The 23,716-nt window shown below is 42.4% G+C and overlaps 1 protein-coding gene across 1 annotated transcript in view; it reads right to left on the bottom strand.

Annotated features, from left to right (window-relative positions):
• Window positions 1–7,535: 7,535 nt before the first annotated feature.
• The window catches only part of PPIL4 (peptidylprolyl isomerase like 4), a 36,807-nt gene continuing 20,626 nt past the window's right edge, over window positions 7,536–23,716 (bottom strand). The window contains exons 11-13 of the mRNA XM_066373024.1: window positions 20,980–21,076; window positions 15,820–15,967; window positions 7,536–8,010 (exon numbers count right to left, since the gene is read on the bottom strand). Coding sequence (XP_066229121.1) covers window positions 7,735–8,010; window positions 15,820–15,967; window positions 20,980–21,076 — 521 coding nt within the window. The 3' untranslated portion in view covers window positions 7,536–7,734. The remainder of the gene's footprint in view (window positions 8,011–15,819; window positions 15,968–20,979; window positions 21,077–23,716) is intronic.

Genomic DNA, 23,716 nt, shown 5'->3' with positions numbered 1-23,716 from the left:
AGAGCGACACCCCGGAGGGGCAGAGCATCGCCCCCTGGTGGGCAGAGCGTTGCCCCTGGTGGGCGTGCCGGGTGGATCCCGGTCGGGCGCATGCGGGAGTCTGTCTGACTGTCTCTCCCCGTTTCCAGCTTTGGAAAAATACAAAAAAAAAAAAAAAAAAAAAAGAAAATGACAAATTCCCCCAAAGTACAATCACAAAAATGACTAAACACTTGAAACAGAAAGGCTAATTTTTCTATACTCATTGAAATCTAATCAACAGCTTAATTTCCTCACAAAGGAAAGGCAAGTTTAGATAATTTTATAGGCAAGCTCTAACCAATTTTCAAGGAACTAGTAATTTAAATATTTTTCTTCTCTTTCAAGATAATAGGAGGAAAAAAGAGAGACAGAACACTCACTTATTCCAATACCTGGACATCAAAACTAGACAAGAGCAACACATAAAAAAAGAAAAATTCAGTCCAAATTCACCACTGTACCAAAAAGTTTAGCCAGCCAGCACTAAAAGACCACGACACTCCAAAGAAGTGTGTGTGTGTATTATTTTTTATTTTTTGCTTTATTGATTTTATAGAGAGAGGAAGGGGGAGAGAGAGAGACAGGAACATCAATCTGTTTCTCTATGTGCCCTGACCGGGGATCGAACCATCAACCTCTGTGCTTTGGGACGCTTTAAACAACCAAGGTATCCAGCTAGGGTGAGAAGTGTATACATATTTTTTAAAATAAGAATAGAGAAAAACAATTACTACTTGTAGATATTACCCATGTAAAAGACCCCCATACACACACACACACACACACACACACACACACACACACACACACGCATGCACACACTGCAGTTCTTACTTCAGCAAATATTAAAATTGGAATGATATAAAGATGATTAGTATGGCTTTGCACAGGATGTTACACACATTTTTATTTTTGCAACCCTTCAGTAAATCTAAAACTATCTTGAAATAAATAGTTGAAAAAAATATATGTCACTTTTTAGGTCAAGAAACAGAAAATCATGTTTTTAAAAGATACTGTATATAACAGAACATTAGGATAAGGAAACCAGGAATAAATTTAACAAAAGAAGTTCAAAAGCTTTATAAGAAAAGTTCTAAGAATGCAAAGAACTAAATAGAGGGATATGCTATCTTTATGAACAGGAAAACTCAATATTATGATTTTTTTTTTCACCTACAAAATGATCTACTGTTTAAATGCAAAGCCAATTAAAGTCCCAACTGAATTCTTTAGAAACCTGAGACGTTGTTTCCAAAACTGCCGAGAACAAAAGGCGACATCATTCCTACAGAAGCAGGCGGGAGACTTGCTTAAATACTCTCTATAAAGCTACAGAAATGTAGATGTTTGGTTTTGGTGGCAGGATAAACAATAAACCAATGAAACGGAGAGTCAGTGAAATAAGACCCACACATATCTGGAAACTTATATGACAGAAATGTAACTGTAGTTCAACAAGGAATAGATGCATCATTCATTAGTGGGTTTTGGACAGCTGGACATATCCACCTGTAAAAGAAAGTGAATTTGGATCCTGGTATCACACCATACACACACACATACAATTCAATGTGGGTTAAAGATTTAAATGTAAAAAACAAAGCTTTATTTATAACTTTAGGAATATAGAATATCTTTATTAAGGATTCCTTAAAGTACAAAAGGCACAAAACACACAGAGAAAGGCTAATAACTTTGACATTAAACTTAAGACTAGACATTTCTACCTAAAATACAAAACCTAATTCTAATTACACACCCAGTCAGTCCTAACTTCCAGTCTACAGGAAATAGGTTAGAGCAGTGGTCCCCAACCTTTTTTGGGCCACGGACCGGTTTAATGTCAGAAAATATTTTCACGGACCGGCCTTTAGGGTGGGACGGATAAATGTATCATGTGACCGAGACAAGTGTCAAGAGTGAGTCTTAGATGGATGTAACAGAGGGAATCTGGTCATTTTTAAAAAATAAAACATCGTTCAGACTTAAATATAAATAAAACAGAAATAATGTAAGTTATTTATTCTTTCTCTGTGGACCGGTACCAAATGGCCCACAGACCGGTACCGGTTCGCAGCCCGGGGGCTGGGGACCACTGGGTTAGAGGACACCATAATGATACAATCAAATAATTCTAGAATGTGGAACATTTTACAACTTGCCTGAACTCTTCAAAACATTTTAAAAACGGGAGGTAGAGATAGGATGGGTAAGAAAGTCTTCCAGATTAAGAGAATAAACTGACAACATGCAGTGTACAAACCTGATTGAGTTTGGATTTAAATCAACAAACCAACACCTTCAAGTGATGACACAATAAGGGATATTTGAATATAGACTATACATTATGGGGTTATTGTTTATTTTCTCAAGTTTGATTGTATTGTGGTTATATAGGGCACTTGCTTTGTAAGTAATGCATGGTGAAATACTGAGAGGTGAAATGCCAACTTTCAAATTGTTCAACAACAAAATGTTATTAGCCAATACAGCTGGGTGGAAGGCATGTGGATGTCACGTTTTTTGTGTGTTTCTATAAATGTGTAACACTCTTCATATTGAAAAGTTGAGCAGACACTAGTGGGAAGAGCCCACATGAAGGAGGCACCACACCAGTCCAGGCCTGGGGCACTAAATGGCTAACAAAAATTTTTAAATGTATAATCTCTGAGAATAAAACTGATCTTGACTGCAACACCCTTCCCCAAATGGTCTGTTCTTTTAAGGTTTTGTTTCATCTTAACTATTGGAAGCCTAGATTTTTTTCTTTGACTTAAAGTACTCATGATTTCATTGAGTTTAAACATTCTGTTGGAAGCAGGATGGTAACCTATTGGTTCTCAGTTCCTTAATTTTTTTTGTGTGTGTGACAGAGAGAGAGAGAGAGAAAGAGGGATAGGGACACACAGACAGGAAGAGAGAAATGAGAAGCATCAATTCTTCATTGCGGCACCCTAGTTGTTCATTGATTGATTTCTCATATGTGCCTTGAGTGGGGGGTTACAGACCGAGGGACCCCTTGCTCAAGCCAACAACCTTGGGTTCAAGCTGGTGAGCCTTGCTCAAATCAGATGAGCCCTCACTCAAGCTGGTAACCTTGAGATTTCGAACCTGGGTCTTCCACGTCCTAGTCCAATGCTCTATCCATAGCGCCACTGCCTGGTCAGGCCTCTCAGTTCCTTGATTTTTTTAAAAAAATTTTTATTCACCCCCAACTAGATAGGCTGCCCTCTGAAACTTGCTTAACTCCTGTACATACAAAAATTACACATCCAGTCTGAAGTTGTTAGCCATAAATGATCTCAGAGAGAAGTGTAAGGGGATAAATGGAACAAAATTAATATTGATAAATAGTGGTAACTGTTAAACTTGGGTGACGGTTACATGGGGACACAATATATTATTCTCTCTACCTCTGTGTAGTTTGAAAATCATAATAAAAGATTCAGCAAAAAAAAAAAATTGAGCAAAATTTAAAACTTGTGCTCTGCCACAGGCATCAATAGATAGGTGAAAAAATAAGCTACCAAATGAAAGTTTGCTACATCTAATAGTAAAAATATCCACAATCTATATTTTAAAAATAAAATTAAGTCCTTAAAGAAATCTATGACGACTTAACATATAATGGGCAAAAGACATGAGAAAAGTGTGCCACAGAGAGCAACGGGAATGAAGATAACATATATGAAAAGGTGCTCAAACGCGTTAGCGTCCAGGAAATGCGAACGCGACTTCTACTCTTGCCAAAATGGATTAACAGCAGTGGGATCTACCCTCCCCCAAACTGTATAATAGATAGACAACAAAGTTTTTCAGACACTGGACAATAGCCAGAGCAGGACTGTTACTCTTAAAATAAGAAAGAAAATTAAAAAAACAAAAAAAAGAATGCAAGTTCTGCAATTGCCCGAGCTGACTGCATGGTTTCCAGGCTGTAGCGCTAGGATAAGAACTTGAATCTAGGCCTGACCTGTGGTGGCGCAGTGGGTAAAGCGTCGACCTGGAAATGCTGAGGTCGCCGGTTCGAAACCCTGGGCTTGCCTGGTCAAGGCACATATGGGAGTTGATGCTTCCAGCTCCTCCCCCCTTCTCTCTCTCTGTCTCTCTCTCCTCTCTCTCCCTCTCTCTCTCCTCTCTAAAAATGGATAAATAAAATTAAAAAAAAAAAAAAAAGAACTTGAATCTAAAGAGTCTGCAGTCTCCCTGGGCAGAGAACTCAGGAGACCCAAGGTAAAGTCAGTAGGGCACAGCACTGGAGAAGAGGGAGCTCTAGAGGGAGAGGCCGGATCCACAGAGGGTTCCTCCGAGTCTCAGCTGAAGAACAGCCAGTGTATGCATGTGAGGACACTATCCAAGGGTGGGAAAGAGCCACCAGGTAAGAACAGGTGCTACAATTTAGGAGTTCTTATTGGGTTTAGAATATTTTCATTCCCAACAGCCAGAGGGAAGACATCTCATTGGAGACCAGGCATAGGAAGGTTCCTTAGAAGGATATAATTAACCAGAGGCCAAATTAGCCCTAATTAAAGGCTGTTCTACTCCTACCTCATAAAGCTTAAAAGAAAGCTTTGAAAAGATCAAACTGCTTTCATGTAACTTATGTCCCAGAACAAAGCTCAACATATTTAAAGAAATATAAAAAGCACCCAAAAACGTAAAATTGAAAAATTACCCGGTATGCAAAGAAGAAAACGACAACCCAGTAACGAGGGTGGAAAAATCAACCAACAGAAACAAAATAGAAGTGACACCAATGACAGGATGGTCAAGAACACTAAAACAGCTATTATAAATAAACTCTAGTTGCTCAGAAAAGAAAAAAAAAAACCAGAAAAATATAACAGCATGTTAAGGAAAGACATGGTAGATAGAAAAGACAAAAATGAAACTTCTAAAGATTAGAAAGATAATGTCTGAGGTAAAAAATACACTGAATGGGGCCCAGGCCAGGTAGCTCAATTGATTAGAGCAGGGGTCCCCAAACTTTTTATACAGGGGGCCAGTTCACTGTCCCTCAGACCGCTGGAGGGCCGGACTATAAAAAAGACTATGAACAAATCCCTATGCACACTGCACATATTTTAAAGTAAAAAAACAAAACGGGAACAAATACAATATTTAAAATGAACAAGTAAATTTAAATCAACAAACTGACCAGTATTTCAATGGGAACTATGGGCCTGCTTTTAGCTAATGAGATGGTCAATGTGCTTCTCTCTCTGACCACCAATGAAAGAGGTGCTCCTTCCGGAACTGCGGAGGGGGGCCGGATAAAAGGCCTCAGGGGGCCGCATGTGGCCAACGGGCCATAATTTGGGGATGCTCGGATTAGAGCATCATCTTGACCAGGGGTCCCCAAACTACGGCCCGCGGGCCACATGCGGCCCCCTGAGGTCATTTATCTGGCCCCTGCCACACTTCTGGAAGGGGCACCTCTTTCATTGGTGGTCAGCATCCACATCCTGTGCTCCTGGAGTACTGTATGTAGCAGCGTTGCTCACGTACAGTACTACTTCCGGTGACGCGGGATGCATGCGTCCCGGCTCCGGAAGCGCGTCATATCACTTGTTACGGCTAGCAGTGACAAATATGGAACCGGACATTGACCATCTCATTAGCCAAAAGCAGGCCCATAGTTTCCATGGAAATATTGGTCAGTTTGTTAATTTAAATTTACTTGCTCTTTATTTTAAATATTGTATTTGTCCCATTTTGTTTTTTTACTTTAAAATAAGATATATACAGTGTGTATTGGGATTTGTTCATAGTTTTTTTTTATAGTCTGGCCCTCCAACAGTCTTGAGGGACAGTGAACTGGCCCCCTGTGTAAAAAGTTTGGGGACCCCTGATCTTGACAAACCAAAGTTGCAGGTTCAGTTCCTGGTCAGGGCACATACAAGATTGGTTTGGCAAACCATGTCATCCCAATAAATTAAACATAAATGAAAAACAAAAGAAAAAGAATCAACCAATGAATGCATAAATAAATGGAACGACAAATAGATATCTCTCTCCTCTCTAAAATCAATTTAAATTTTTTATTTTTTGTGGCAGAGACAGACAGAGTCAGAGACACAGATAGAGACAGACAGACAGGAAGGGAGAGAGATGAGAAACATCAATTCTTTGTTGCGGTTCCTTAATTATTCATTGATTTCTCATTCATGCCATGATGGGGGGGGGGGGGCTACAGCAGACCAAGTAACCCCTTGCTCGAGCCAGCAACCTTGGGTCCAAGCTGGTGAGCTTTGCTCAAACCAGATAAGCCTGCGTTCAAGCTGGCGACCTCGGGGTTTTGAACCTGGGTCCTCTCTATCCCAGTCCGATGCTCTATCTACTGCGCCACCGTCTGGTCAGGCTAAAAATATTTTTAAAAATTAAGAATATACTGAATTGGATTAACAGGAGATTAGATATATCAGAAGAAAAGGTTAATGAACTTGAGGACATAACAATGAAAACTTTCCAGTTTGGCATACAATGCGAAAAAAAGACTGAAAAAACGAAACAAAAAAACCCACCCCAGATTGTGAGATAATTTAACGTGGCATAACACACAAATGGAGTCCCAGAGGGAAAGGAGTGAGAGGAGGGAAGCTAAAAAAAATAACTGAATAAACAATAGCCCTAAATTTTCCAAATCTGATGAACCATAAAACCACAGGTAAATAGCCCCAACAAAAGAAACATGAAAAACACTACACCAAGCACTTCATGATCAAATTGCTTAAAAATCAAAAACTCAAAAGCAGCCAGAGAAAAAGAACACGTTACATATAGAAGAACAAAGATAAGAATAACGGTCTTCTTGCTGGAAACCACAATAAGATACCACTTAACATGCACTAGACTGGCCAAATTAAAAAGTGTTGGCGATAACGTGAGACAAAGGGACCTCATGCAGTACTGGCAGGGTGTACACTGCAGTGTCACTGGCATTATCCTGTAAAATGACGACATCCGTACCCCATGACCAAGCAATATCACTTCCAGACATACAGTGTCCGTAGCAGCATTGTTTGCTTTAGCAAAAACAAAACAACCCCACATGTCCATCCACAGAAGAACGGATAAACTGTGGTCTATTCATAAAACTATATAGCAATAAAAATAAGTGACTCTCAAAAATAAGCACTAAGTTGAAAAGAGCAAGTTACAGAAGTGAGCATATATTATGCCATTTATATAAAATTCAAAAACATAAAAAACTTAACACTTCACTTAGGGATACATATGTTATAAAACTATAACAAGCGAGAGAATAACAAACACAAAATTCCTAATAATAATTACTTGAAAAGAAGAGGGCGCAGACTGAACTTCTGAAATGCAGGTAATATTCATTTCATAAGCTGGATGATGCGTACACAGATATTATTTTTTATATCTCATATATATGTGCTTTTGTAGCTAGGATAAACTGCATTTTTAAAAAGTGGAAAATGTGAAAGATTTGAAAAATGAAGACTACTATTTATGTATAACAATACAATCAGTATAAAAACGTATACAAAGAAAATGTCCAATTCTTTATTGTCTTTCTATGCCCTATACAATCAATGAGTATTAATCTAAAAGGGGCACTTTTAGAATGTGGAAAAAAAGCAAGCAGAGTCTTTAACTGCTTTGACACAAAACCTGAACATCTATTACACTAAGTTGGACAAAGGTAAATATTTGAGCCACTTAGATCTGAATCTTCATCTTTCATCTGTACTTAGATTTTTCTTTATCTTTGGATTTCCTGGGACTCCTGCTTCGGTCTCTCTTTTTACTCTTTTCTCTTTCGTAAGGATCTGTTTGGTATTTGGATTTGTGACTATTACTATAGCGGCCATCCCGTTCCCGTTCCCGTTCCCGTTCTCGTTCTCGAGATCGGCTACGACTTCGGTTTTGTGGTCGGTCTTTCTTGTCACTCTTTTGTTTCTCCCGACAGCTTTCTTCTTCTTCATAGTGACCAAACCCCATTTCTCTGTAGATATCCTGTTCAAAGAATAGAGAGAGAATTACAAGTGAATCCATAAAAATTAATTCCAAGTAATAAAACTTAGGCAAGTCCATCATTAGCAAGCAATTGTAACAGCTCAAATTTGAACATTACCACTAATGCCAGAAATCTTGTACATGAAGAAGCAAATATAACTCAGAAAAAGATTTGACCATTTTTCTTATCGATCTCATTGCTTTGTATCTACTATTTCAGCTGAACTGATGAATGAGATCCAAAAACAAGGAACTAAAATCGCCCAGTAGAAATTAGAACAGGTATTTAGAGCAAAATTGTAATACCAGAAGTTCTGGTTTCCACCACCCCCTTCGCCACTCCTCCCAAACGTGGACCCACCACTGAGCTGAAAACTTTCCACGAAAATTTTATTAAGAAGACATCATTTAAATAACAAAGCCAGAAGAGATTTTAGACAAGTCATTCTAAAAAGAAAACAGATACTGCATTCTTTGGTCTGAGTGAATTAAAGTGTTTTATAACATCTCCTCTCCAAATCTTCAAATAAAATTTCCTTGTTTAGACTAGGTTAATATGTTTGTATCAAAATCATTAAAAAAAAAATCATAGTTGCTTTACTTTGGATGTTCAATGACTGCTTGATGTATGTGCCTTGACTGGGCAAGCCCAGGGTTTTGAACCGGCAACCTCAGCATTCCAAGTCAATGCTTTATCCACTGCACCACCACAGGTCAGGGGGCCTGAGTGACGCCACGTGAGAACAGACCCTCAGTCCGGGGGCCTGGGTGACGCCACGTGAGAACAGACCCTCAGTCCGGGGGCCTGGGTGACGCCACGTGAGAACAGACCCTCAGTCCGGGGCCTGGGTGACGCCGTGTGAGAACAGACCCTCAGTCCGGGGCCCTGGGTGATCCTATGAGAACAGACCCTCAGTCCGGGGGCCTGGGTGACGCCACGTGAGAACAGACCCTCAGTCCGGGGGCCTGGGTGACGCCACGTGAGAACAGACCCTCAGTCCGGGGGCCTGGGTGACGCCACGTGAGAACAGACCCTCAGTCCGGGGGCCTGGGTGACGCCGTGTGAGAACAGACCCTCAGTCCGGGGCCTGGGTGACGCTATATGAGAACAGACCCTCAGTCCGGGGGCCTGGGTGACGCCGTGTGAGAACAGACCCTCAGTCCGGGGGCCTGGGTGACGCCGTGTGAGAACAGACCCTCAGTCCGGGGGCCTGGGTGACGCCGTGTGAGAACAGACCCTCAGTCCGGGGCCTGGGTGACGCTATATGAGAACAGACCCTCAGTCCGGGGCCTGGGTGACGCTATATGAGAACAGACCCTCAGTCCGGGGCCTGGGTGACGCTATATGAGAACAGACCCTCAGTCCGGGGGCCTGGGTGACGCTATATGAGAACAGACCCTCAGTCCGGGGGCCTGGGTGACGCTATATGAGAACAGACCCTCAGTCCGGGGGCCTGGGTGACGCTATATGAGAACAGACCCTCAGTCCGGGGCCCTGGGTGACGCCTTGTGAGAACAGACCCTCAGTCCGGGGGCCTGGGTGACGCCGTGTGAGAACAGACCCTCAGTTCCGGGGGCCCTGGGGTGACGCGTGCTTGTGAGAACAGACCCTCAGTCCGGGGGCCTGGGTGACGCTATAGAACAGACCCCTCAGTCCGGGGGGCCTGGGTGACGCCGTGCTTTTGAGAACAGACCCTCAGTCCGGGGCCCTGGGTGACGCCGTGTGAGAACAGACCCTCAGTCCGGGGGCCTGGGTGACGCCACGTGAGAACAGACCCTCAGTCCGGGGGCCTGGGTGACGCTATATGAGAACAGACCCTCAGTCCGGGGGCCTGGGTGACGCTATATGAGAACAGACCCTCAGTCCGGGGGCCTGGGTGATCCTATATGAGAACAGACCCTCAGTCCGGGGCCTGGGTGACGCTATATGAGAACAGACCCTCAGTCCGGGGCCTAGGTGACGCTATAGGAGAACAGACCCTCAGTCCGGGGGCCTGGGTGATCCTTGATCCTCTATAAGGATAGCCTTCAGTCCAGGCTGGCACAGGGCTCAGTACCTTCAGAGCACAATATCATCCTCATTCTAGAAATAAGAAAACTGGAACTCGAAAGAGCTCTGGCCTTTGGGTCTAAGTCAAAGATTTAGTTAAATCTAATTCACTAAAATAACATTTAAGGATAAAATGACAGCAAAAAAAGAGTCCCAAATGACAAGACCACTGAACACCGATGAAACCGCAGAGGACCGAGGACCAGCACGAGCACACCTCAGCCAGGCAGCCCACGGAGAGGACTCATTTCCTGTCACCTCAGTAAAGCCAAACCTCAGCGACATAGAAACCACCTTGGGAATTAAGACCTGAGGTGGAAAAATTAAATAGAGAAGTTTTTGAGTTGAACAGTAAGACTATCACTCAATAAAAAACAAAGAACTTGAAGATATAAAACATTCTTAGGAAACAGGCTGACTAAACAAAATGCCAACAAATAGAAAAACTTTAGCTATACCAAAAATGACCTAATATTGAAAATTCCCTTTAACGATTGTGTTCTTGAGACCAAATCAAAAGGATAAAAATCAGAATAATAGAAAAAATGTGGGCCCACTGAGATCTTAACTATGAATGCTGTTTTATTATAAAGAAAAGTAAGAGAAAATTAGTATAGCTATATTATTAAATGAAAATATAGAAAAAGACATTTGCTTTACTCAGACAACAGATTGGTGGTTATCACAGGGGTACGAGCCAGGGGCAAAATGGGTAAAGGGGCCAAATGTATGGTGATGAGTGGAACCTAGACTTTGGATGGTGAGCTCACTATAGTGTGCACAGACGTCAAATTATGTTATACACCTGAGACTTATATACCAGTTTCATACCTATTCAGTGCAGTTCGATGTGGGCTCATGCACAGATTTTTTAGGGCTCCTTAGGTAGCTATCCCGTATAGCCTCTACAGACTCGTCACTGACTGATGGCCTACCAGAACGGGGTTTCTCCACCAAACTGCCGGTTTCCTTCCACTGCTTATCCCACTGAGTAATGTTATTCCTATGTGGTGGCGCTTCATTATAAATGCGCCGATATTCACGTTGCATTTTGGTCACGGATTTGAATTTAGCGAGCCACAGAACACACTGAACTTTCCTCTGTACCATCCACATCTCGACTGGCATGGCTGTGGGCTGCTCCGCTGTATACACGGTGTTACATCATCATCTGCGCATGCGCACATGCTGCCACATCATCCTACAGAAACTGGGAGGATTTTCCTTCTATTTGGTGCAGATTTCACATTTCTATCGTCTTTTGTTGCTTTCCTGTGACCGGTCAAAAGTGCACCATGACTTTATGGACACACTGTATAATGTTATTTACCAACATTACTTCAGTAAAAATACCCATTTGCACTTTGAGAGGAGAAATAAAGTTTGCAGATTATTAAATAGAATTTAAAAATTTTATAGTCACTTAAAATTCTCTAAAAAATACTAACAGTATCCTCCCAAAATATCACTTAATGCTTTTTACTCTGTGCCAAACAAGGCTACTTGCTACTCTAAAGTTTTAAGTAAGCAAACAACAGGAAAAACGTTTTCATAAAAAGGGGAGGAAACAAGAGACTTAAATGCAGCCAGTCAGGACTGTCTTTAAACCTCCCATCTCAGACACACACGCACACGTCAGGCCTAGATGCAGTGACGGTCCCTGTACAAGTGCCGGCTGGTGAGCTGCAGCTGAACGGACACATGGGGGCGGGGGGAGTGAAGGGTTTTTAGTGAAAAACAAAATATTCATAGAACCGTGATAATAGCTACCACTAAAAAGCTAAATTTATAAGAGACTACAGACATTGGAGGGAGATGCTCCTATCAGGTCACTAGAGTATTACACTATGGGCCAAACTGAAGCCTGAGTTTAAGCGGCGCCTGCGCTAGTTTGTAGCTGCGTCCGACTGCGGGCCGGCGCCTCACTCATTCGCTTTCACTTTCTCTGTTGTGAACCGGGGACAGCAGTGTCGACCTCACTGTGCAGACTCTGCAGGTGTTAGCTATTACTGATTCATGTGTGGGTCACTCAAAAAACTGACACAGGTGTCACCTAAAACTGAGATCAGAGCACGAGGGACGGCAAGCTTTCAATAGCTGACAGGCTGTGGACAATAGCAAGGAGCAGGAAAATATGCCATCCAGAAAACAGGAGGCTAAGAATATATATAAAATATATACTGGCTAAAATTATTTAAGTGAAGAATAAATCATAAAATATATGAAATGGTTAATTAACTACAGGGGGGGAAAAGAAGGTGGAGACGACAGGAATACATACTTGGTTCTCTGTACATACCATTCTGTAGATTTTATTTTGGAACCACAGAAATGGTTTTCAAAAAATGATTTTTAAAACTACAAAACAAAAAAATTTTAAGCAATCCTCAAACAACAAAAAGAAATTAACTGGCCCTGGCCGGTTGGCTCAGTGGTAGAGCGTTGGCCTGGTGTGCGGAAGTCCGGGTTCGATTCCCGGCCAGGGCACATGGAGAAGCGCCCATCTGCTTCTCCACCCCTCCACCTCTCCTTCCTCTCTGTCTCTCTCTTCCCCTCCCGCAGCCAAGGCTCCATTGGAGCAAAAGATGGCCCGGGCGCTGAGGATGGCTCTGTGGCCTCTGCCCCAGGCGCTAGAGTGGCTCTGGTAGCAACAGAGCCACGCCCCGGATGGGCAGAGCATCGCCCCCTCGTGGGCGTGCCGGGTGGATCCCGGTCGGGCGCATGCGGGAGTCTGTCTGACTGCCTCCCCCGTTTCCGGCTTCAGAAAAATACAAAAAAAAAAAAAAGAAATTAACTGAAATATTAATCCAATTAATAGCATTGCCACAGAAAGTATTCTAATTCACTTAAAATACATTAATGTGACTGTAAGAGTGAAAGCAGTAACAAAGGCAGTTTGGAAAACGATTGCACACACATTTTTTGTTCACTTAGTCTGAATAACAGGCCTGGGCAATAAGTGTTATCTCAATGTCACGGGGGAGGAAACTGGCTCAGAAAGCTGAGGTCACATCGGAGACTAGCAGGGTGGAAACGGAAGCCCGGCTCCCTGACAGCACACCCTTCCCTTCGCCCACTTGCTGCACCTGTCCCCTGGTGTCTCTGACATCCTCACTGCCGGGGCTCCTTGTCACCTCTGCCTACTGACTCTCCTCCTCCGCCAGCGCCCAGCTCAAATGTCTTCGTGTGGTGACACAGAAGCAAGGAGCTGTAATGTGGTGTAACCTGGTTTTCGTTTAACTGAGAGCCAAAGTGCAGCCTGGGAATGCTTCTAATCATAATCAACTTTCTTTCGGGAATTTTTACTACTACTGTCTTAGAAAACGTATCGTTCAAAACGCCTACGGGACGTTCAAGCTAATTATGAGTGCCCCTTTCCTACATACAACCCAGCAGGGATCAAGGCTGTACAGGTCCCAGCCTGAGCGCCGCTCTCCTACACACCGCACAGGAGGGATCAAGGCTGTACAGGTCCCAGCCGATGAGCGCCGCTCTCCTACACACCGCACAGGAGGGATCAAGGCTGTACAGGTCCTAGCCTGAGCGCCGCTCTCCTACACACCGCACAGGAGGGATCAAGGCTGTACAGGTCCCAGCCTGAGCGCCGCTCTCCTACACACCGCACAGGAGGGATCAAGGCTGTACAGGTCCCAGCCTGAGCGCCGCTCTCCTACACACCGCACAGCAGGGATCAAGGCTGTACAGGTCCCAGCCTGAGCGCCGCTCTCCTACACACCGCACAGCAGGGATCAAGGCTGTACAGGTCCTAGCCTGAGCGCCGCTCTCCTACACACCGCACAGCAGGGATCAAGGCTGTACAGGTCCCAGCCGATGAGCGCCGCTCTCCTACACACCGCACAGCAGGGATCAAGGCTGTACAGGTCCCAGCCGATGAGCGCCGCTCTCCTACACACCGCACAGCAGGGATCAAGGCTGTACGGGTCCCAGCCGATGAGCGCTGCTCTCCTACACACCGCACAGGAGGGATCAAGGTTGTACAGGTCCCAGCCGATGAGCGCTGCTCTCCTACACACCGCACAGGAGGGATCAAGGCTGTACAGGTCCCAGCCGATGAGCGCCGCTCTCCTACACACCGCACAGCAGGGATCAAGGCTGTACAGGTCCCAGCCTGAGCGCCGCTCTCCTACACACCGCACAGCAGGGATCAAGGCTGTACAGGTCCCAGCCTGAGCGCCGCTCTCCTACACACCGCACAGCAGGGATCAAGGCTGTACAGGTCCCAGCCTGAGCGCCGCTCTCCTACACACCGCACAGGAGGGATCAAGGCTGTACAGGTCCCAGCCGATGAGCGCCGCTCTCCTACACACCGCACAGGAGGGATCAAGGCTGTACAGGTCCCAGCCGATGAGCGCCGCTCTCCTACACACCGCACAGCAGGGATCAAGGCTGTACAGGTCCCAGCCTGAGCGCCGCTCTCCTACACACCGCACAGCAGGGATCAAGGCTGTACAGGTCCCAGCCTGAGCGCCGCTCTCCTACACACCGCACAGCAGGGATCAAGGCTGTACAGGTCCCAGCCTGAGCGCCGCTCTCCTACACACCGCACAGGAGGGATCAAGGCTGTACAGGTCCCAGCCTATGAGCGCCGCTCTCCTACACACCGCACAGGAGGGATCAAGGCTGTACAGGTCCCAGCCTGAGCGCCGCTCTCCTACACACCGCACAGGAGGGATCAAGGCTGTACAGGTCCCAGCCTGAGCGCCGCTCTCCTACACACCGCACAGGAGGGATCAAGGCTGTACAGGTCCCAGCCTGAGCGCCGCTCTCCTACACACCGCACAGCAGGGATCAAGGTTGTACAGGTCCCAGCCGATGAGCGCCGCTCTCCTACACGCCGCACAGCAGGGATCAAGGCTGTACAGGTCCCAGCCTATGAGCGCCGCTCTCCTACACACCGCACAGCAGGGATCAAGGCTGTACAGGTCCCAGCCCCTCAGGAGCTCTATGTGCTATACACACACTTGGAGATGAAACGGTGAGCGGAAGACCTGCGTTGGCATAACCACACCGGTTTCTGACAGGGACAGATGAGTGCCCACAGGTGGCACGGGGACCACTTGCCTCACAATGTGATCTATATTCTTGAAAATTAAAATTAATTATCCCAGTGAAACCATTCTACATTTCAGACTTAGAACATGCCCATCATTAGGATATAATTTACAAAGGGATAAAATATTTCTCTGCACAGCTGAGACTGGACATTAGAAGTACCTAATTTGGGGGGGGGGGGACAGGGAGTAAAAGGCACAAATATACAGTGATGGAAAATTTGGGTGATGGACACACAACACAATCAACAGTCCAAACGCTATAGAAATGTTTACCTGAAACCTATGTACTCTTTACTCTTTTTTTTTTTTTAAAGTGAGAGAGAGACAGGAAGGGAAAGAGATGAGAAGCATCAACGTGTAGTTACGGCACCTTAGTTGTTCATTGATTGCTTTCTAGATTTGTGCCTTGACGAGGGGGCTCCAGCTGATCCAGTGACCCCTTGCTCAAGCCAGCAACCAGGGGGTCATGTCTATGATTCCAAGCTCAAGCCTGCAACCCCGCTCTCAAGCTGGTGAGCCCACACTCAAGCCAGCGACCTCGGGGTTTCGAACCTGGGTCCTCAGCGTACCAGGTTGATGCTCTATCTACTGCACCACCACCTGGTCAGGCACCTATGTACTACTCTACTTGATCAATTTCACCCCATTAAATTTAATATCTAAATAAAAAGAAAAAAGAAGTACCTGATTAGTATTTTTGATTGGCATATAGTCCTCATCTTCTTTTTCTTCAGAGCAATGACGGGTTTTCTTCTTGTGCTTTTTACTTGTGTGTGAGTGACTTGATTTCGAGTCTTCTGCCTGCTCATCTAGTATAAGATCATATTTTGCACTACAGCAGCTAGTTAAGGACAAACATGAGAACTAACACTGGTAGTACATCAAAACCTAAGAATCTAGTAAACAAAGAAGGCCAAGAAATTAAAGGTAACTTTTCAAAGCAAAAGCATCTTACAAGTATACTTTATTTCTAAAACAAAATGGACTCACATTTTTTCCCACTACATAGTCAGAAAAAATGGAAAGGCCCCTGTTTTGAATATAGGCAGTTAACTATTGGTAAGTGGGTATAAAACATGGAGAGGGGCCCTGGCCGGTTGGCTCAGCGGTAGAGCGTCGGCCTGGCGTGCAGGGGACCAGGGTTCGATTCCCAGCCAGGGCACATAGGAGAAGCGCCCATTTGCTTCTCCACCCCCACCCCCTCCTTCCTCTCTGTCTCTCTCTTCCCCTCCCGCAGCCAAGGCTCCATTGGAGCAAAGATGGCCCAGGCGCTGGGGATGGCTCCTTGGCCTCTGCCCCAGGCGCTAGAGGGGCTCTGGTCGCGGCAGAGCGACGCCCCGGAGGGGCAGAGCATCGCCCCCTGGTGGGCAGAGTGTAGCCCCTGGTGGGCGTGCCGGGTGGATCCCGGTCGGGCGCATGCGGGAGTCTGTCTGACTGTCTCTCCCCATTTCCAGCTTCAGAAAAATACAAAAAAAAAAAAAATGGAGAAGGGAAAAACTATATCCACAAATGAAAATATAAGGAGCTAAAAAATAAGAAATGTTTATTTGTCAATAATGAAATAAAACTTAAATTCGGAAAATGAGGCACAGGGCTTAACTAGAAAAAATTAAGACAATACAAACTCCAATGCCAGAAAAGCTATATTAGATAAAAGGTACATACATGTGACTCTTGTTCGAAAGAGAAAATTAGTTCAACCCTGTATGAAGAATTTAGCTATGTCTATCAACAGTTACTTTTAAATTCAAATAAGAATTTATTAAAAATTAACGTTAAATGAATAAAGCTATATGTAATAGGATTATATTAATTATAAACTGGGAACAAAATATTATATATATTTATTCATTTATATTCTAGTACTTCGACATCATATATTATTTTATAAAGGAAGTTATTAACAATGATAAATGTTAAACCTATGAAAAACTATGCTATGCTATGAAAAACCCTGGGAAGGTGTTTATGAAAACCTAGAAGTGAAAATAGCTTGAAGCAAAAGTCAAATACACCATGTGGTGATTATAAATTTACAAAACTTTACAGAAGATGAAAGCTGGAAAGAAACAAGGAGGAAAAATATCACTTGTCTACATGGTAAAATGATGAGTGAATTTTAAAAACTTCACATAAATGTTATAAAAACTGTCATAATGTTTTAATTCAGAGATAAAGATTTTTTTCTAATAGAAATGAACTAACCCATATCTAAGAATAAGATAAAATGTAAAACTTCCACAACCTCTGCTGAAAATAATCTCGATCTCTAAGAGACTTTGAGGAAGGCTGGCACAGTGGTTTTCAGAGGAAAGCCTATGCGGAAGCCGAGCGTGCCGTGCTGTCTTGGTGACACGTGGGACTAGAGTAATCGCAGACACACTTCCCTCAGGGCCCGAGTTTCACGTCTGTTTTCACGCCACAGTCCGTGCTTTCCTCAGGGTGATTCACGTCTGCCTACGATTAACCAGGAGCACTGCACCTTGTCCCTTTCTATAAGATGGCCAGTCAGCTGGTTTTTAAAATTCACTCGTCATTTTACCATGTAGACAAGTGATATTTTTCCTCCTTGTTTCTTTCCAGCTTTCATCTTCTGTAAAGTTTTGTAAATTTATAATCACCACATGGTGTATTTGACTTTTGCTTCAAGCTATTTTCACTTCTAGGTTTTCATAAACACCTTCCCAGGGTTTTTCATAGCATAGCATAGTTTTTCATAGGTTTAACATTTATCATTGTTAATAACTTCCTTTATAAAATAATATATGATGTCGAAGTACTAGAATATAAATGAATAAATATATATAATATTTTGTTCAGCTACCACCCCATGAGTCCTCCATTGTCCTGACCTCTTTTCTCCTCTATACAATCTCAGTGTCCAGAGAACCTTCTGGGTCTTCTTTTTCAGATACAGATTCGACAGCCCTTGCCTATGATTTCACCTTAGTGTGTTGCCTTTCACATGCTTTGCCCTCTGTCCAAAACGCTTTAGAGGTGTTTTTCAAAATGCTGATCATATCCATCAATGGAGGGCCAAGTCCATTTAGTGGGCCACCGTCAGCATTTTTTAAGAGTAGAGAATAGAAAACAGAGTGCATGGCACCTAAGAAAAATACTATGACATACTTGTTTCAATTATGTGTACGTGTGAATGATTCTACTTGGGTTGTGCTGGGGCGACGTACACTAAATCTTAAATGACAGCTCTCAGTAAACAGCACCCACCCCAGCTCTCCTACCTGCCATATTCAAGTTGCAGCATTAATGTCACTTTTTCTACTCTCACTTCAGGGTCTCCCCTGGTCCTTCACCTCTAGTAAAGACCCTATGTCCCACAAATGAACTTCTTTGCAACACTCTCTAGATTTATTTAATTCATGGTAATTATTTGTTCTTCTCGCCACCCCCCGCAACTCCAACAATTAAACATAAGCAGGAGCTATGTTTCACTGCTAAACTAAATATGTAATAGATGCCAAACGAGTATTTGCTGATTGTGATGCTTCCAAGACACCTGTTTACCTCTTCTTCCTCACTTATCCAGTCTCCTACTCACCACTACAACCAGCACTTCCAGAAGATGTCAAATCTCTACGAAACCATTTGAATTAAACACAGTTGTGTGATCTCCCAGACCTCTTTCCCCCAATTTCTTCCTCGAGGTCTAGTCTAGTCGAGTTAAACTTGCTTCCACTTATACTTCCATGTTTTAATCTTCTTATTAGCAGTCTACAATTACAGCAAATTTGTTTTCTCTCAAGATCCATAAAGTATGTCCCCACCATGCCTTTTTAACCAACCAAAGACAATTTATCTGCACATTAGATTATCCTCTGAATCCCCTTTCCTTGCCAAAGTAACAAAAAAACATACTATTATATAATATGATGTAGAAAGAAATATATATTTACCTTACATACATAAACACGTTCTTTTTAAAAAAAACACGCTGATTTTAGAGAAAGAGGAAGGGGGGTAGGGGAAGATGGGGAGGAGGAAGAGAGAAAGAGAGAGAGAGAGAGAGAGAGAGAGAAAGAGAAACATTGTTTTGTTGTTCCATTTATTTATGCACACATTGGTTGACTCTTGCATGTGCCCTGACCAGGGATCAAACCTGTAACCTTGGTTTACACTCTAACCACCTGAATACCAGCCAGGGCTATAAACACATGTTCTATCCCTCTATTACTTCCCAAGATCATACAGTCCGTACCAATATAAAACCTATTAATTACCCAGAACATAAGGACTATCTTACTGGGTCAGACTCATGAATTTCTTTTTTCTTGTTCAACAGGCTGCTCAAGAGTAATTAAAAGTGGTTTATACCAGGACATGTCTGTCTTTTCCATCAATTTCAAGACATTAAAGCAGGCACTGTTCAATATTGGCTACATGTGATTGTTGAAATTTAAATTAAACAAAATTTTTAATTCAGTTTCTCAGTACATTTCACGTGGCCAGTCAACACACGTATCAGTAGCTATACAAGACAATAGAGATATAATAGATTTCCATCACTGCATTGAACAGTACTGGGCTAGAGAGTTATTCTCAAACATGCCTAGTTTCCCTTCTTCATTCTTAGTAATCCATCATCTTGAATTTAAAACACTGTAACACTTCATACTCTTTCTGCCCAGCCTAGATTACTTCTGTGGGGGAAAGTACAGAGTATCCTTCAACTTGATACTCTATGACTACAGGTCCTTTATTTGTCCTGCACACTCCCTTTCTTCCAGCCACATCACTAGTGGTTCTCCTAAATCGAACTTTAAAGATTTGGTAAGTAAATTTCAAATGTATTCCACCCACATTTTATGATTTTAAGATGTGAATCATACCTCCTCCGATGTTCATCTTTTTCAGACCAAATCTTAGCTCATAGTTCAGTCCATTTGCAAGGGAAAGCCTCCCTCCGCCGCTTCCATCGGCACACTGCGGGTTCCACCCACTCTAACGCCGGGCAATGCTTTCTGGACTGCAGGCAGCCAACACATTTTTTGAAAGTGAGCATATAACAGGTCAACCTGATAATCATCTTTCCCTGATGACTACTTGGAAGAGAAATGTCTACACAGTACGGCAAAAGAGAATCCCTAGAATACCAAAAGAAACTAGAAACAAAGAAACCATTTACAGAAAGAACCATAAAAGAAATAAGCTTTGCAATATGTGGAATGATAGATTTATAATGAGAACAGCAATGAAAAAACTAAAATGATATAATATGAACAGTGCATTTCATTGCTTCTTACTTATCTCAACCTAAATAAAACGGTTAAGTCAATGCATTTCTTTAATCCCAAAAAAATCAACTCCTACACACAATAGAAGCCCAACAAATATTAATACTTGTTGCTAGACAATTTCGCCCTGGTCAGACAGTTCTGTTGGTTAGAGCGCCATCCCGAAGTATAGAGGATGCTGGTTTGATCCCTGGTCAGGGCACATACAAGAACAGATCTATGTTCCTCTCTCTCCCTCTTCCCCCACCCCTCGTCTTACTAAAATCAGTAATAAAGAGAAAAAAAATTAAAGCATTACATAGAGAATGTGAATCTTACCTAAGATCTGAGAATAAGTGTTAACGTCAACCTAAGAGTAGAGAGGAAAAAGAAGTACGCTAAAGAGTTATTTCAACCCTAACTCTGCCCATATAATGGAGAATATACTGAAAAAACATACAAAAGAGATAAACATAAACTAAATGACTCCTTCACAAACCATCTGGCTCCAGAAACTTCTTCTACAGCCTTTGTGACTTTTTATAGCACATCACACAGTACTCAATACACAGCGGACGGTCAACACACATCGACTGCTTGTGATGAAGGATACTCCTGTTTGGGCTTTACTTTGTCTTTCAGAACCAAGTTAGATGGTTTATCCTGTTCCTTTTCATACTCCTTGAAATCACTCTTCGTATATTTTCCACCTATTTATTTAAAAAAAATAACTTAGTCAAAAAACTGATTAACAAGAACAAAAATTACTTTGTAAGAGGTATAATGTATAGGAGCTACTTTATAAATGGCATATATATATCAGTGGATACAAAAAGGCTGGAGAACAAAAGAACCATAATAATTAATTCTCCATCACTATTCTAACTTAGCTATATGCCGCCACCTAATGAAATAAGTGAATATTACAGCACCACACTTTCAGTCCTGAAAAGACACCGTGCAGACACTCACTGGAAAACGAGGCAGTGTGTAAGAGCCACTGCGTCCACGAGAACACGAGGCCCAAAGAAAGCTAAAGGTTTGGGACCTAAGTCTGAGATCTGAGGGGCTTACAAGTTTGGAAGAAGTGAGGCTTTAAAGACGTGGGATCTGTCAAAAGAGCCACTGCTCCCAATCTCAGCAGGGCACCGAGCAGACAAGGGACAGAGGGTGTGTGAAGTTCACTGTGAGATGCAAGATGGCTGGTGAGAGTACCAAAGATAAAGTCTCTGCTTTGAAATTCTGGCTTCACAGCACCTTTATTCCTCCTGGGTGCCAAGAATAAAATCAACAATCCTTTCAGAAAAACAGGACCTACTGTTAAATCTTGACCAGACTACAGTGGCAGAGCCAGTCTCCTACCAGATGAGGATCGGGCTCCTATCCATGACCCAGACCTGCTGGCCACCCTGCCTTTCCTGTCCCCTCAACCACCACAAGTCAATGGTGCTAGAGAGAGGGCTTCCTACAGAAGGGGCCAAGATTGAAGGCACAAGTAAAGTAAGCTGGAATAACACAGAGCGATGTTCTGACTGTAAATCCTATATACACCTTCACTGTCATCAGGATCTTTAAACAAAGGAGAAAATAAAAAAGGGGGGGAGAGTAAAGCATCAAAAACAACATGAATCCACTTGGTAATTCCAGAGGCTCCTGAGACAGAAATGGCCAGTAGATAATATTTGATATAACTCTGAAATAGACAACTTTAAGAGTTAAAATTCAGATACATAACTAATAAACAAGTATCATTTCATCACTGAAAAAGACTGGCCACATCAGGAGTTTCACTATGGATGAGGTAGTTATGGTAAAATAAAAAGAGCAATGGATTAAAAAGTGAGACATTCTATACTCATATCCTGACTCTACTGAGAGGTCTAGGTAAGACACTTGATTTCTCTGAAATTCATTCTCACTTATAAACTAAAAATAATACAAACATTTCACAGAGCTGTTGGAATTATTAAGGAAGGTTACAAGGGAAAGTATTTAGCACTGTGAATGGCACACAGTATACATTCAATTTATTAAATGTGCATCCATAATATATAAAACTATCTCAAAATTAACTGAGACTAACAGAAAACTATACGTTTATAATCATATGTGCAACTAAAGCATCTGTCATCTATGTAATATTTCACTTCAGAAAAAGAAACATGAAGAAATTCATTTAAAAGTCATCTGGTCAATCAGCTACATAGAAACTTCTTAGGAAGGCAGTGCCATTTCTTCAGTGAGTGGGTAAGTTAGGAAGAAAAGAGAATTGAGGGCCTGCTCAAATTATCAGTTTATGGGACCCTGGATAAATCACCTCACAAGATTATATATACCTCAAGTTTCTTTTCTGTAATAAAGAATTATAATACTTGTTTCATATATAACCCAAATGAAAAAATTAAATTAGCTCGGGGTGTGGGGAGGGAAAAGCACACAGAAGACCTAGCTGGCAGTTCTGTTGTTCCAGAATACACTGGATTAGGCCAACATCTATAGTTCCTGAATATCTTATTTGATTCTTCATTCACAAAGCTGAAATATCACGTGAAAAACACACCATCTTCATGCCTCAATTTAATTTTCACAAATCACTCAAAATAGACAGGGGTGTACAATATTTTAATAGTAGAAAGGCTTCATGGGAGAAACTAATAGTACCAGTAACCCCGATCCAACTCACTCTTTCCTACCAGGGAGAGCATGGCTTCCATCGGGCCTGCTTTGCCTATTCCAGTCCTTAATAATTTTGTTTTCTTGAATTCCCATAAGGTAACACACCCACCAAACAATTCAGCAGGTTATTCCCAAGTAGTGCTATTTCTTTCTTACAAAATAAAATAAAATAATTAAATTAAATATAAAATTAAATTAAAATTAAAAATCATGGGAAATAAAGAAAAAGAAAAGTGTTATAGAAAAAAAGTAATCCTAGAATTCTTAGTAAAATTTAGCATTGGCATGGTAAATAACTGCCAAAATGAACTCATTCACACACACCACAACTTTTATCCACTCAAAGTAAAATCCTGGAAAAATACTGCATCAAAAATCAAAGCCCCTAAAAAAAAAGAAATCAAAGCCCCTTGTTATTCCAGCATACCATAATCTGACATGCCAAATTTACTTGACATATATAGATACAGACATATATGTGTATATGTAGAATGTCGTATGTACAGGGGTAATATAAAGTATACAGAATAAAAGATTAGAAACTTGGCTGCCCACTAATAGGATTGGTGCAATAAAATATGTTACATACGTTCAATAGAATACTGCAGTGACTGAAGGAATAGGCTATCATTTTATACTCAGATTTGAACTGATCTCTTAGATACAACGTTAAA

Source organism: Saccopteryx leptura, chromosome 3 (genome assembly GCF_036850995.1).
Source record: "Saccopteryx leptura isolate mSacLep1 chromosome 3, mSacLep1_pri_phased_curated, whole genome shotgun sequence".
Lineage (NCBI taxonomy): Eukaryota > Metazoa > Chordata > Mammalia > Chiroptera > Emballonuridae > Saccopteryx > Saccopteryx leptura.
Note: the sequence above shows the minus strand (reverse complement) of the source record. Positions and strands in the feature narration are given on the sequence as shown.